The 14,958-nt window shown below is 36.1% G+C and overlaps 2 protein-coding genes and 1 pseudogene across 8 annotated transcripts; 2 read left to right on the top strand and 1 right to left on the bottom strand.

Moving 5' to 3' along the window:
* The first annotated feature begins 2,097 nt into the window (after window positions 1-2,097).
* Rab10 (RAS oncogene family member Rab10) lies at window positions 2,098-4,988 on the top strand. Of its 3 annotated transcripts, none has more exons than XM_078182187.1 (6): window positions 2,098-2,227; window positions 2,496-3,033; window positions 3,606-3,666; window positions 3,722-3,860; window positions 3,956-4,045; window positions 4,133-4,988. In XM_078182187.1, the coding sequence occupies exons 2-6, from the start codon at window positions 2,907-2,909 to the stop codon at window positions 4,316-4,318; spliced, it is 603 nt and encodes a 200-aa protein (XP_078038313.1). In that variant the 5' UTR covers window positions 2,098-2,227; window positions 2,496-2,906; the 3' UTR covers window positions 4,319-4,988. The 3 variants fall into 3 exon arrangements, with proteins under 3 accessions (XP_078038313.1, XP_078038314.1, XP_078038312.1); XM_078182188.1 differs by having other exon boundaries at window positions 2,127-2,227; window positions 2,854-3,033; XM_078182186.1 differs by lacking the exon at window positions 2,098-2,227 and having other exon boundaries at window positions 2,327-3,033.
* Window positions 4,989-5,149: 161 nt separating this feature from the next.
* Window positions 5,150-10,472, bottom strand: Lfg (Glutamate NMDA receptor-associated protein 1 lifeguard). Of its 4 annotated transcripts, none has more exons than XM_078182184.1 (6): window positions 10,331-10,472; window positions 7,558-7,655; window positions 6,901-6,984; window positions 6,645-6,801; window positions 6,298-6,568; window positions 5,150-6,215 (listed from the first exon to the last, which is right to left on the bottom strand). In XM_078182184.1, exons 2-6 carry the CDS (start codon window positions 7,637-7,639, stop codon window positions 5,856-5,858), a joined length of 954 nt encoding a protein of 317 aa, XP_078038310.1. In that variant the 5' UTR covers window positions 7,640-7,655; window positions 10,331-10,472; the 3' UTR covers window positions 5,150-5,855. The 4 variants fall into 4 exon arrangements, with proteins under 4 accessions (XP_078038310.1, XP_078038307.1, XP_078038308.1 ...); XM_078182181.1 differs by lacking the exon at window positions 10,331-10,472 and adding an exon at window positions 9,364-9,646; XM_078182182.1 differs by lacking the exon at window positions 10,331-10,472 and adding an exon at window positions 9,000-9,315.
* LOC144470718 (U3 small nucleolar RNA-associated protein 4 homolog) lies at window positions 10,390-13,203 on the top strand (annotated as a pseudogene). The gene is made up of 6 exons (XR_013494177.1): window positions 10,390-10,523; window positions 10,621-10,774; window positions 11,022-11,985; window positions 12,255-12,521; window positions 12,590-12,675; window positions 12,787-13,203. The product of XR_013494177.1 is annotated as a U3 small nucleolar RNA-associated protein 4 homolog (transcript).
* Window positions 13,204-14,958: the final 1,755 nt, after the last annotated feature.

The following is a 14,958-nucleotide window of genomic DNA, read 5'->3' as shown; positions in this document are numbered from 1 at the left end:
AGACGAAAGCTATCCGAGATCCGCGTTTGCTTCGAGCCTTATGTAATTATGTTGGAGTGTTCATCGGGCAGAGTAGCGTTGTAAAACGCAGGCGACGTTACGGCGGCGCATTATTAAAAATCGCATCGTGCTTGCTGCGCCTTTGTTGAGCATCGGAGATCCGCGAATGTATTTCAATTACACCCATCCGCCGTTCCCTTGCCAGCTCATTGAAAACGAGACAAATGGTATATATCGTGGTATCACAGCTGAGTGGAATAAACCAGGAGAAGGTTACATCGTTCGAAGTGGGAGGCGCCCGATCAGCGACCAATAGAAAGAGCCGCCACCCACGAAGCTATAAAAATTAATTTATCACATGGATCGCCGCCTACGCCATTGCTCCGTTCGCAAACCCGAGCTTGCACAGCATCCCGCCAGATAGCGTAATCTGTCGGGTCCACTTTGATCTTGGTCCCCCCGCACATCCGATTATCTTACGTTTTAGAAATAAACGGTAAAACAAGACTGAGTCTTCTGTTCTAGAATTCTGACGATCACTGTAACACATATCAAATAATTAATACACATTGTTTAACACGTATCATTAATACCAATTATATAATAATACCAGACATTGTAACAAAACACTATTTTTGTATAAAATTATTTATGAATTTGTATCAAATGTGTCAATATAGAGCAGAAGATCTAATATCAGTTTGCAAACTTTTGAAATAACGATTTATTTTCATGCAAAAGCTAAATTAAAAGTATGCTGAATTTATTAAAATATGTTATATATTATTGCTCAAAGAATCTCACCACTGTCTTTCCTTTCTTTTTATAATTTCTTCGTATCGCTGAATCTTTTCTATTTGCAATTCAACTAATAATAATATTCCAACTTCTCCCTTCCACCTAACCTTGCCATCCTCTTCATTAGGTATACTTGACAGGAGGTTTCCATATTACTTCTAGAATTTTCGTAAGAATAATTGATTATTAGGATATCGGAAATTCAGACACAGAAAACACTTTGCATTCTAAGTCCATTCCTATTTATATTTCGTTTATGATGTAACCATATGGGGTTTCGAGGTATGCGATCTGAAATACCGATTTTACTACAAGTCGAACATTTGATCGCGCTCTCTGCAATTTAGAACGAAGAATTTCAGAACTACGTTCAACAGACCGATCAACACTGGTAAGGTAGCGAAAGCATGAAAGTGATTATTAACAAAAGTTTGAGACATTGTTAGAAGTTACTGAGTCCATTTTAATTCATACTAGAACTATCTCCGAAGCAACAGATTCTGATTCTAATTTTTATCGCAATTAATGCAATGTGGTAATGTTAGCTATATAGTACCAGTTATCGGTACTGCAGGATGTAATCCGAGGTATACCTCGTCTATGGTAATATAATTCGTAATGATGTTCACGGTGCTGTGAAAAGATGGCGCTAACGTTCACTTTTCCGCGCGTAGTTTGTTATTTAATTAAATACCTTAATAATATATACTTCGTTGTAACGAGATGTATTTATGACACTATTATAAGTTCCACGTCTCTGAATCACATGATAAATGACATACCATCAAACTAGTCGGAATACAGTTAATTATACGTATGATCAGTACAAAGAAACGCGTGCTTTACTATTTGAACATCAGATAAATACATGAATAAATGCAATTGCTCTGAGTGGAGGTAATATTACTTTTACGTTTAACAGAAAAAAAGAAACATAATAACAACTTTGGTCAACCGAAATTCTCGAATTAAAAAGTGGTAAAACTTTTTACCGGCGCCAATCCTGAAATAAAACTTTTAACTTTGAATGGTTGTCAAATATTTAAATAACATGAAACGTATTTAAAAAAAAAAACAAATGGAGGCGTCGCTTCTGTCACTTAACAATGAAATTAAACAAACTATACCAAAACTGTTGAACGAATTTTATAGAAATTTTGATATATTTCTCGAAAGCTCTAAAAAATTGTAACAGTTTGAACGGGACACCTTGTACATGATTCGTGGCATATTAGACTCATTTACTTGTTGCTAGATGCATCCGAGATGCCTCCACACATACATATTATGTATGTGTAGCGACCACATAGTATATACATGTACGTGATATCCGATGTGCATCATCGCGCTATATCTAAATGTGGTTAACGATTTAATCGGCACCTACGAATCGTTGTATTCGGTGGAATTGCACAGGAATCTTTCGAAGGTACTGTTACAAAAAAACGATCGTTTTCTTATTATATAATTGACGTTATTATTGACACAACAATTGTATCAAGCAAAAACTGAAAAGCACGTAACGCCGCGGAACGTCGACGTTTTCATTTCGACACGCATCGATACAGAGCAAACAAAGTACAGTTACGTACAAGTAGAAATGAACAGTGCGGAATCGATAAAATAAGCAATAACTCGGTGCTGATTTATGTATACATTCTGTCTAACATCCGGGTAATTTAAAATCGTTCTTGCAGTGGTGGTGACCTCCCGTGGTAGATGGAATATTTGCAGTTGAACCCGGCGTAGTTTCGTGATTGTAACAACGATGAAACGGTCGTACCAAGAAATCATTGGTTAGCTGATACACTTTGTGACTCGTACGGACTCGTTAGGACGCAAAGTGCAAAGTTACCCCGATGCTTCTGCGTGCTGGTCTGTTGTGTGACGTCGTATTGTCTTTTAATAGTCAGCCCCTGTGACCGGTTTTTCCGTCGTTAAAGAGGCCCCGTTGCACGTCGAGACGCGCCCTCGTCCGACCTTGAAACCTATAATCGTTCAGAGCGTTCGATGTTCGAAACATCGTCTGGAAAAACTGTGAATCGTGCTCCACAGGTTCGACTCGTTTTGTTTTCTTCGGCGACTCGTTAACGCGGAGCAACAGTGAAATGGCGAAAAAGACGTACGATCTGTTGTTCAAGTTACTGCTCATCGGTGACTCCGGAGTCGGCAAAACCTGTATATTGTTCAGATTTTCGGACGATGCCTTTTCCACAACATTCATTTCTACTATAGGTGAGAAAAAGAATTATGCATTAACTATACGGTCGCAACGGAGGCGCAACTCGTGAACCGGATCATTCAGCAGCGGAAATTTCGTTCGGCATAGTAGGTTATGCTGCTAAGATGAAATTGCAATATTCTGCTATCAAAACAGAGTCCGGTGTAAATCAAATGAATCTTTTGGTTGTTGTATTGAGCGATGCTTCCAATCAAAATTAATTAATTGTTAAAAAGTTAAGATTGTATTTTCAATTGATTGATGAACTTGTCAGTTATCAGTTACTAATTGTAAATATAGTTCGTTGATCGTCAATCTGATTAAAAAATATTAAATGATAGTTAAAAGTATTATGCTTTAATAATGATTTGTCGGTTTATTTTTTTTTTTATTCAAATATAAATGAAATTCAATCACAGTAGCCAATCATTGTATTAAACATTACTTAACTCTCTGTAAAGATATGTGGGAAATGCTACTTGAAAAAAAATTACACAGTCTGCAATTAAAGCTTAATCCTTTGTGAGTGGAAAGGGTATATGAGAAATGTAAACAGATATTACACGTAGTATTTTTCTTTACTTAGGTATCGATTTTAAGATCAAGACAGTGGAATTAAGAGGAAAGAAAATCAAATTACAAATATGGTAAGTTATAGAATATTAAATATATTTAAACATCCTTTAATTCATATATTTACAGGGATACCGCTGGTCAAGAAAGATTTCATACTATTACTACATCATACTACAGGGGTGCAATGGGTATTATGCTCGTTTATGATATTACCAATGAGAAAACATTCGAAAATATTGTCAAATGGTTAAGAAATATTGATGAAGTAAGTATAATTGTAATGTTTAGTTTCATAAAAGTAGAAAAAATAGCGTGTGGATTTATAGATGGATTTTTTATTCTGCATTTTTATCATTACAGCATGCCAATGAAGACGTAGAAAAGATGATATTAGGAAATAAAAGTGATATGGACGAGAGACGTGTGGTCAGCACTGAGAGAGGAGAAGCGGTAAAATAATGAATACTTAGTATATACAATTCATGAATTGACTCATAGACAAATGTCTAAAATGAATAAATTGATGTAACTTTATAGATAGCAAGAGAGCATGGTATCAGATTTATGGAAACATCTGCAAAGGCAGACATCAACATTGATCGTGCATTTAGTGAATTAGCAGAAGCAATATTGGAGAAAACACATGGAAAAGAACCTCAAGATGCTCCCGATAGAGTGACAGTCGATCGAAGAGTGGAAAGAAGTTCTAATCGGTGCTGCTAATTTTATATTATTTATTTTAATGGCGCATAATAAACTATATATCAGCTCGTGCCACTCAAAATAGATTTGTGGATAGATTTAGAGCATAATTTAAAGCATAATAGTATAATTAAACTCTTCACATCACTGCCTAAACAAATTCAATTCAACTAATTTGATAACTGTTGAGAGAAAACGTTTTACTCGCGGTATAAAAGAAACATCTCTCGTTTGAAAGGTGAAGTTTTTAACTAGATCTGGGTTTCAGAGGGTGAAATATAAATGCTGTTTGTCACTTATACAATTGTACTTATGGATATGTTTATTGCATGTATACAAACATTGAAGCTCTATCAGAGTTTTTATAAATAATATAAGAAGTCGATAATAAGTACTGCTGATGGAGCTTTGTTTTCCATATGAAACTCCATGCATTGTTGCACGAACAAAGTTAACTAGGAACAATTTATTTGCTATGAGGCTGCAATTTGTTACCATATTGAGGAGAGTGAGAATGAATGTGGGCTTTTAAACTTAAAAAATCTATGTGAACATTGAATGCTTTTTCATACCGACATTGCACTATATATGCTTATTTACATTTTAAGTTAAAATCTGAAAGCTTGAAATCAAGAGCTTTTATCCTATTTGTGTAAGACTAATTTACTACAAATATAAAAATATTCACAATTTTCAAGCACTCGTTTCCTTATGTCCCACGCAATAAACGTAGTGTATAGTGACGTGTAGATAATACTGTCACTATAGAATTTTTTGACTACAAGAAAATACATGAAATCATAGGGATTCATTGTTGTTTCAACCATTCATTAGAGAAAATATAAATATTCATTTACACTTCGGAATTTCTTTATTTAAATATTATCAATGGCATTGCCTATTTTTAAATATACATTACATGTAAATCCATGTTTAGTTTACATTTATATATGTTTACAATTATACAGATGTGTGTGTCACTACTGCAAATATAAACATTAAATCATATTATGTAAATCAATCGTGTGCTGGAGTTAAACAATTTTTTGTGTGTAACAAGACTGTACAAAAAGATACATAAATATATATATCCCAAAAAGATAATTTATAGAATCCCAGGAAGATTCACATGCATGAATAATACTTCAAGTAGGTATATAATAAAAACAAAACAAGGAAGTATACACGTATTCATACTGCTTTGACATTCATAAAAATCTTATTTATATTATTAATTATAAATAACAATCAGCTTCCCTCTCAAGGTAAGCATAGGAATTATTTTGTTTGACTTATAAGACTAGAAGTCATATTTTAAGATAATGATTTTTCTACGCTATTTGTGATAGCAATAATTTGAAATCGTGTAAAAGCTATTATTTTATAGCAAATAACGCATAATACATGTTGTTCAATTGTTTTTTTTATATTCCAATTATTCGTTTGTAATACTCTCTGAATTAAACAAGCAAAGAGTCAAAACAGAATAAAAATGAATAAAAGCATTTCGCGTTAAACATTAATCCAGCAACTGTTAAACTATTATATATTACAACACTTAATCACGTGATGCTCCAATAATAGTTAAAATGTAAAGAAAGATGTTAATAACATCTAAGTAAAGATTCAATGCCGCGAAGATGTACTCCTCCGGAGAAATTGAATACTTGTGATGACCACCAAGCATTATTTGCGTGTCGTAGATTAAGTACATAGAAAAGAGCAAAGCCCCAATCGATGCATAAACTAATCTCATAATTGGTCCATGCCAGATCATAGCGATTATTCCAAACAGTAGAAAAATAACCAACGCAACGAAAAGAACACTAGATAGTCCAGTAAAATCGATCTTAGTTTGGAATGCAAATAACGTTAGTGCAAAACAAACAGCTGCTGTAATTCCAACGGCCAGTAGAACCTATAAACATTTAAAACTGTATAATACGTCCAAGAAATTCAATAATTTTATATCGTTTATATTTCTCTCTTTCATATATTACCTCTTCGGAGTTATACGTTGAGGCAGCTATAGCTAATAAAACACTTTCTGCTACCGTGAACAAAAACAGAAATATAAAATTCATTGGAGCTTTTCGCCTAACAGTTGGACAACATGCCATGCATATGATCAAAACAATTGTGGCTGCAAAACAAATCCAAAATAGCTCTGTATGATGTTGCACCCACAGCTTCGTTGGACGGTGATAAAGGAACAATGCTATCATTCCCACCGTAATCAAAAGTTGTGACATCAGTATACTGTACACTTTTCTGAAAGAAAGTACATAATTTTACAATTTAAGACAGTATATAGCAGGAGTCTTAAAAATTATAACATTATACAAACCTTATGAATCCACGTCTAATTGATTTATCATTGAAATCAAACCCTTTGTACAGGTCATGTGAAGGATCTTCTCCATAATTTGTGTCATACATGCTTGGATGTGCTGAAAATCCGCCTTGTGGTGGTGGTTGATTTGGAGGAGAAATAAATCCAGGCGCTGCAACAAAATAAAACAACAATCTTGTACGCGATTCTTGTACATACATATATTCTAGATATCATCTACAAATTTCATTAAAATAAGAAGTATGCCAACCTGGTGGAATTGTTCCGTATGGAGGTGGATATCCTGGATTAAATCCGTCTTGAGGCGGATAGCCAGGATTTGGTGGAGGATAACCTAAACAATCAATATTTAATACGTAAAATATTATGCTTATACAAATTTTATTCTCTATCATAAGCATTGACTTCTATAAACTCTTGTGCTCTAATAATAGCCACTGATTGATAATATAGTATGAAATTTAATAGTATTGGTCACAATGGTACATTAATCCCTTTTGTGTAGATAAGTGAATATTGTAGGTGCATTATTAGTAGACTGTAGATTTCTATGCAAAATAAAAATTTTCAAAGTTTATTCTACAGAATAGAGGTAAATTGAAAATATAATTTTTTCTTTAAAATTTTGAATATTTTGTTAATAATGTAACACTAATATCTTTAAATTTTTCTAATATCCTTACAGATTTGTATATTACTGTTTATCATACATGCATGAAATCCACAGACTAATTATTTGTAACTAATGATTGTAAATTATGACTGACATGTCCACACACTGGTAGATGGTTAAGGATGATGATTATCACTTGAAATAAGCATCATAGTATTTACAGCTTGCTAAACATTCTGTTGCATATATTAGAGGCATGATATAAAAAATATTTTGAACATAAAAAATTAGAACCTTGTGGTGGTGGGGGATATCCTGCACCTGGTGGATATCCTGCACCTGGCGGATATCCTGGAGCGCTCTGCCAAGTTGCCATATTGTATTCTCTTTAGCTGAAAAATAATCTATTATTATAACAAATTATAGTTAAAAAAGATCAAGAAAATGTCGGAACACAAATGTGTCAGCACCCTTTAAATTGTGATATAATAACATTTGATTTACATATAATTTATTACAACACCAATTACGTCTAATAATATTTTAGAAGACATTAAAATATATACACATTTCAATACATCAATATTACTTAAGAGTAGAAACTTTTCTTCAATGGTATATTCCAATTTAAAGGGATGAAAAATTTGATTTTGTTTTCATTGTACATCTTATTATGTTGAAGTATAACTTATTGAAAATGATTTTCTCAAAATGAAATAAAATTCTTCAATGTAAGCGTAATTGATGGTTATGAATAGGGAATACATTTTAAGTCTAGGAAAAGGAAACTTTCATTAAAAAATGAACATGAACTATCCTTATACAGAATTTTTAAATAAAGCTATTAACACACTGAATACGACACTATTTAAGTATTTCCCATGTCTGAACTGCTCACTTTGATAGTAAAGAGTTAATTAGAGCCCTCTCTGTAATAACAATGTATTAGATTCCCAACTCTTAAATCATAAAAATATTAAAATGATATATCTCATAAGCTGGCCACAATGTTTGGCTTAAGACATACAAGATAACCCTTGACCCAAATGTAAGTTGTAAGTATATTTCTTATATAAATAGTTCAGGCGTTTATAAAATATTGTTTACAGTAAAACTTTTTAAATTAATGTATTATGTCTCTGATATTATATTAAAAAGATTACTAAGAACACAGTGAAACATTTTGTAATCTTATCTGTATACAATACAGACCTACCTATTACATATCAGATACTAAGTACAATACCTGGAATTATGAATTTCAAATCTGAGGAGACTTGTATTTATATTTATAAGTAGTATTAAATCATGATGGTAATCTGACATAAATCCATTTAAGTGCTTATAACTAGAAATATACATGTACAGCACAATTGAATAAGGTAAATACAAATACAAGCTTGGCCTTTTCAGATACTTAATATCAACAGGAAATACACTTAAGGAACTGCAATTCATAGTTATCTCTAAGTTTTTATGCTACATACAGTTTTGATTTAACGCATTGGTATTGTCTGCAATTCAATATTGCTGTTAGAAAAAATATTATTCGTTATTAGGAACTTAAATACATAAAGCGCAGATGTATGCCTGTTAAGCGATTCTATGCGGCAGTGGAAAAAGAAGTTTAATAAAAAACAATAAAAACCATCAAGTTACGTTAGATTGAGCAATTTCATCATCCCATCGACGAGAGGCCGCAATTATGCATTCTTTTTTGCTGTAAATTTAAATACCTATAATAATAAATAAGTAGCTTTAGTCAGCAAATTATAGTAAACAGAACGATATGTCATGTCAACTGTTAACGTTTCTCGGAACAGCTAACCGGATTAAACCATCACAGCGGACATTTTCTGAGCGGCGCTGCCATGTTCCAGAAAAATAATCTTTTCTGCAATAGCACAGCAGAACATTATGGATAAAGAATTAAATAGTAGATTTAATTGGTGAAACAAAACATTACGATATTTGCCGGAAAAACAGATTGTTATCTGTGCAAGTCAATTCAATGCGTCATGCGCACTTTCTAGAAATGGTTACAATCGATAACGATGTATGTACATTCGTGCACCGAGTAAAAATATGGCAATTATTTACCTCTGTAAAAGAGCGCTTTGAGATCTTGAATCAGCAAGTTGATCGGATACTATTGAAATGATAATTGCTTCAACGAGTTTACACAGTCACCAATGCAATACGGTATATGTATACGAGAATTGCACGTTCTTAATGTAGCACAAAGATGTCACAGTTACTGGACTCATCAACCTTCGACTGAAAATCTCATGCGAGTAACGAAGTAGCAGATACCAGAGACCTCTCTGCTGATATGAAATAGGTTCAGTTGGATATGGAAAGTCTTACGTCAGTACATAGAGCGCTTGCGCGATGCGTTTGCATCGTTCTGCAATTTACTGTTAACAAATGTTATTAGGGTGCAGGTAATGATTTTGGAACGTTAAAAATATTCTCCAATGAAACGCTTAAATGCTACTAATAATGGTATAATATGTCATTAGATAGATACATTATGAAATTTTTATGAGCTATGTATACAATTAACATCTGGTGTAAATGTTACACCATTTACATTATTTTAAAATGAAGTTGTGCTTTAGCGAAAATGATACTTAAAGTAGAATTTTTTTAAGCAACAAGGAATGATGCGTACGATTTGATTTCTTCTTAGAAGTGTTACCATATGATATCGGATATTTCATATAATATTATTTCTATTACAGTTGTAATTGAGCTGCTTGATAATTATGGTAACTGTGGGAATCCCCAATGATATAAGCGTACGTATATATGACATAGCAAGGTTATTTTAATATAATCAAGAGATGTTCATGACAGAAACATAAGACTACGTTGCAAAGAGTTGATACATGTACGTTAACATTTTCAGTATACATTGTAATTGCATTTATTTCGGTATTTTGGGTAATGTCAATGCAAAAAGCCTACGCAGATGAGTCACGAATTTTATTGATGCGATAACATATATGTTCACATTGAGGTATAACAATCATTTCTTACAGTAAAACCAAAATAACTACGTTACCTTGCTGTAACACCTGTTAATCAACGTTCACCACTTGTATGCAGTATTGTTAGATTTGAAGAAATTCTATCTTAGCGCCGTCGACGGTTGAATGATGAATTTATGGTAAATTGGTCCGAGTTCGCAGATATCAATAATGTTCAATCGAAGGCGGAAATACAGTATAGCCACGCCATATTGCGCACTGCCAGAGGTAAAGGGTTTAGAAATATGCTACAGAAACTGCTTTTCTTTGATTGGTTGATGCTCCCTGAACACTCGTTATTTTTCCTCTTCATCTTTGATTGTAGGTGCAACACTGTCTCACCAGTAATCGCTAACCAATTGGAAGTCTCTAGGGATATTCCCAAAACGCAAGTTGTAGTGGTAGAGAGAAGCGGAAGTTGCGAGAACTTCGCTACATACGCGCCACGGATTTAATCGTATAGAGAGCTCCTACGTTGTGTATGTATTACATATTTAATATTTCTCGCAAGAATATTCCTCCAAGATTGTACAATTATATTAACAACTGTTGTAAACATTCCTACATATATAATATTCCAAATACATGATATTAATTTCTATAATCTTGGGCCTCGTTCGTTTACGAATCAAAAATAAGATAGTTGCGAGGTTAGTTTTTGTGTATACATATGAAGCTGGCACAGAAAATACGGCTATATTGAATGTTTTACAAATCTGTTTACAGAAATGATAATTCCATTGAAATCTTGAATATTGGGAATGCATTTTTTGTGGAATATGCAATAGTTGGATGTTAAGAAATTCCAACAAGTGTTCATGGAACGATAGGATACAATTTGACATTGTTAATTAAAAGCGAAAATGCAGGCACAGAAGAAACTTGCTCAGCTGTTGGTACAAAGAATAGATATATTAATTTGCTGTAACCAATAGTGCTTTGATGTATGAAAGAATTTTTTATAAATAGAAGAAAAAGATTCTTTGTATCGAATGGTACAATAAAGAAGGAATGATTCTCATTGGATTTGTAGATACAATTAGAGTTTGGTAGGTTTATTGGGTTTTGCTATTCATAAGATAAAGGCATCTAAAAAATGACTAAAAAAGAAACTATTATATGATGCTTAACAGCTATAGAGAGCAATGTTATAGCTTCAGGAGATTCACGTGGTTGTTTATCGCTTTTGGATCCTTAATCAAATCCCATGAAAGCCATACTGTACACATATTAGATGTTATAGCTGTACAATGACACAATCTACTGTGAAACCACAATGAGTAGAAGGAATTGAAAGCACGTTAATGACGCAAGAACTCTTGTGAATGCAGATGGGAAACTGTACTCAGTCAGTGAGGATGAATATTCACCTAAAATCCTTGTCGAATATCTCCATAACTTCAGTCATTGTAACTATTCTATAGTAAAAAAGAAGCATTTACAGTATCTCGGTTCTTCCCACGCGGGAAAAGATTTTATAGAGAGATTTGTTGCTTCCCTAACAACAAATATTTTCTTTGCATTGATTGCAAATGCTTAATTGCTATTACACACAATATGTACAATTTTAGAAAAACTGAGCACAGATTTGGCCATGGTATGGTTGCTGCCTAAGTATAATTATCCTTTAACAGCTATGTCTGTACAGAACGACACTTTGAACTTAATCGTCGCGTGTTCTGAACAGGAGGTAAGAGAAATGAGATCAACTGTAAAATACTAAGGGATTTCAGCGAAATAATCCAGCCTCGTAAAATGATAAATTAACATTAATTACAGCAGCCCATAAAAAAAGAAACGTCTAATCTATCCACAGCATTTCCTGTCTTCCATGAGGTTACGCTAGATTACTGCTATAACTCCCTTCCAATATCTCACCGCGAACAAAATTAAAAATCGTAAAACGTCCCGCTTTATCGGTAATTATCTGTAGCACTCAATTACCGGGTCTCATTTCAGTTCGTCGAGTACAACTTTCTCTAGAGGCGGAATACGAAATGTTTTAACAATTTGCAAAGCCGACTACTGAGGCAACGGCTGGCGTGGCTCTTCCCCATAACGAACATAATCTTCGATCCGCGAAACGAGAACATTATAGTAATGCACGACGACTCGACTGTATACGTGATCAATAAGTCGAACGGGCTCCCGGACAAAGAAGCGAAAGAAGCTTACATTCTGAGCTGGAAGTCTCACCAAACATTCCAAATTCTCAGGACGTATAAAGTAATTTCGGTTGTCCATTTAAACGGTTTATGGAATTAAAGGAGTAACGTTGTTCACACTATTTGCAGCATTTGGTTTATTTGTACCGGTTAAACGACGGAGACATGGTTTTACCGATTTTACTACCGATTCTCACAACGATGTACTTTGGCGAGTAAATATTCCCCGAATGAAATTCAGTTTCGTTTGCGAGTGGCTAAATATTATATACTTTTTAGCTGTATACGCATTCAAGGACATTATTCTTCTGATTTTCTAATTTCAGACGCTCAATCGATCGGGTAGATTACCTCACTTCATATTACGAGTTTCATCCGGAATGACAATGAATAATATTTGTCAACAATCCGGTAACCGTGGAGCTTTTAGTCAATGTAACTTCGAGATTGTATTCGGAGCTGAATGATCGCAGGCCCACCATCCCGGATGTCGTTCTGGGAATGGCCGGCGACGGTTTTAGGGGAATCGGCGAGCGTTTAATCGCATCTTCCGGTGGTTTGCGTTCGAAGGTGTCTGCCGGAAGTCCCTTCTTTCTGCATTCTTTGGTCAGCACCTACGGTCAACGACACCGGGGCACATTAAAATTCGAATGGTGAATCTCCTCTCTCCTTTACCCCGAATTTGCTCGTAGCACCTTTTTGGAGAAGTCACCAACTTGATACTCGTACTTCATAGGTTAATTGCGTCGAAATAATTTGTCTTGTAAAGTGGTATCTTTGTTAAAATTCCACAATATCATTAACCAAAAGATTAATCATTTTCACATGTAAACGACAGATGAACAGATTGCATGTACCAGACCTAGTCGATAGTTATCGCAGTCTTCGCGCGATCTTTCCGTCTCGCTCGAGCTTTATCGATCTTCCTATCATCAGCCTTGACTTATCCTTCGTCCGCCATCTTTTTTGAATCACTGGCAAGAAACGGAAGTGTTTCAACGCTGCGAAGTCTAACAATGTATTTGCGAGACATCAAAGACTAGACTGCACCCTCGTTGTTCTTCGCGGTTTGTTCGATATCTTCGTTGCCATAGTCGGTTTCACCTCCGGAGGACAAAACTCGTTTCCATTGATGAAATATTGTCCCCCCGACCAAACAAACAGTAATCTATCAAGCCCTCGACACCCGTGTATGAATAAAGCATCCAGCGAAGGAGGCCTCGGAAACTTTGATTTGGAAGTCTTTTGGGGTGCCGGCATAATTCAATATCGTCGTCGGAAGAAGGGACTGTCAGGTGGTCATGCATCCACGGAGTTTCCGGGGCAAGTGGCAGACAGGATCGGCGGACTATCGATTTACAGTAACAGCTGCATAAAAGGGAGGCGAGTTACCGCGGAAAATCCCATCGAGCCACGTAAACCGAGCCTAAAGACCCTGGCTGGCTATAAACCGAGAAGCGTTTAATCTCCGGCGCAGTTGTAACTCGTGGCTATGAAGGCGTAGACGTCTCGGTTTAAGCCTGCAGGAAATAATCAAAGCGGCGATACCGCGGCAAGTACAGTCTGTCGCTTGGCGTCGATGCACGTGTACGTGAATTTAGGTGCGCCCCGGAACGTTCGTCTTGGTTCGGCGAGAAGGTAACGGTTTGGAAACCTTTGTAGTTGTGAGGTCGGCTGGGTGGGGGTGCACGGGGGATGGAAACGGCTGTAGAGTGCAATGTGCCGAGATTACGACTAATCTGCGCCCGAGACCGGTCGGAAGCGTAGTTTCTGTAACTTACATCGCTTAAAGCGTCAGCTCGTTCAACCCTCAAACTCCGTCGCCACTAGTGCCTGGTCTCTCCGTCGGTTTTCCTCTCTTCCTTCTTCCATCAATCCCACCATCTCGCTGTCCTTTATCCCGCCTCCTTTTATCCGCCTCTCCTTCCGTAACCACTCTTGCATTAGCGAGGACCGATTCCTTTGGGAAAATTGCGTTCTGGAAATTCGAAGGTTGCGCGCGCGTTATGCACCCGGCCGGGGCACCGGGAAACAGACCGAAACTTTATTCTTCGCTGTACCTGGGGAAGTTTCGCAAGGAAAAGTGGACAACGGACTTGCCGCCCTTTCGCCCCGGGCTCCCTCTTCACCTGTCCCCGACACGATAAGCCGATTAAACGGGATCTATTATTTACACGGCGGCGTCCTCTTTCTCGGAAAGCCATCATCGAGGAAACGCGAGCCGGCCGAAGGGATAAAAGGCAACGGAGCGAGCCTGACGTGAGAGATTCAATTGGCTGGAGCCTCCTGGCACCAACAGCTGGAATTAATCACCGAAAGATCGTCGATATACGGTATACGTTCGGGAGATAACGCGGGCCAGGGGGAGAGCCCACGTACTTTCGGACACGCGAGGGGTTGCGCATCCTCTCTCTGTTCTCCCCGCGCCCGTCCCCGCCCCCCTCCCCTCTCCACCTCCTGGCCACCCCGCTCTTGGCCATGTCGTTATCACGATACCA

This window comes from Augochlora pura, chromosome 6 (assembly GCF_028453695.1).
Source record: "Augochlora pura isolate Apur16 chromosome 6, APUR_v2.2.1, whole genome shotgun sequence".
NCBI lineage: Eukaryota > Metazoa > Arthropoda > Insecta > Hymenoptera > Halictidae > Augochlora > Augochlora pura.
This window is presented reverse-complemented; position numbering and strand designations above follow the sequence as displayed.

Coding starts and splice junctions, on each gene's coding strand:
- Rab10 (XM_078182187.1), top strand. CDS start 2,907: ATGGCGAAAAAGACGTACGATCTGTTGTTCAAGTTACTGCTCATCGGT. Junction 3,667..3,721: donor AAAATCAAATTACAAATATG/GTAAGTTATAGA, acceptor ATATATTTACAG/GGATACCGCTGGTCAAGAAA. Junction 3,861..3,955: donor GGTTAAGAAATATTGATGAA/GTAAGTATAATT, acceptor TTATCATTACAG/CATGCCAATGAAGACGTAGA.
- Lfg (XM_078182184.1), bottom strand. CDS start 7,639: ATGGCAACTTGGCAGAGCGCTCCAGGATATCCGCCAGGTGCAGGATAT. Junction 6,802..6,900: donor ATACGGAACAATTCCACCAG/GTTGGCATACTT, acceptor ATTTTGTTGCAG/CGCCTGGATTTATTTCTCCT. Junction 6,216..6,297: donor CAACGTATAACTCCGAAGAG/GTAATATATGAA, acceptor AAATGTTTATAG/GTTCTACTGGCCGTTGGAAT.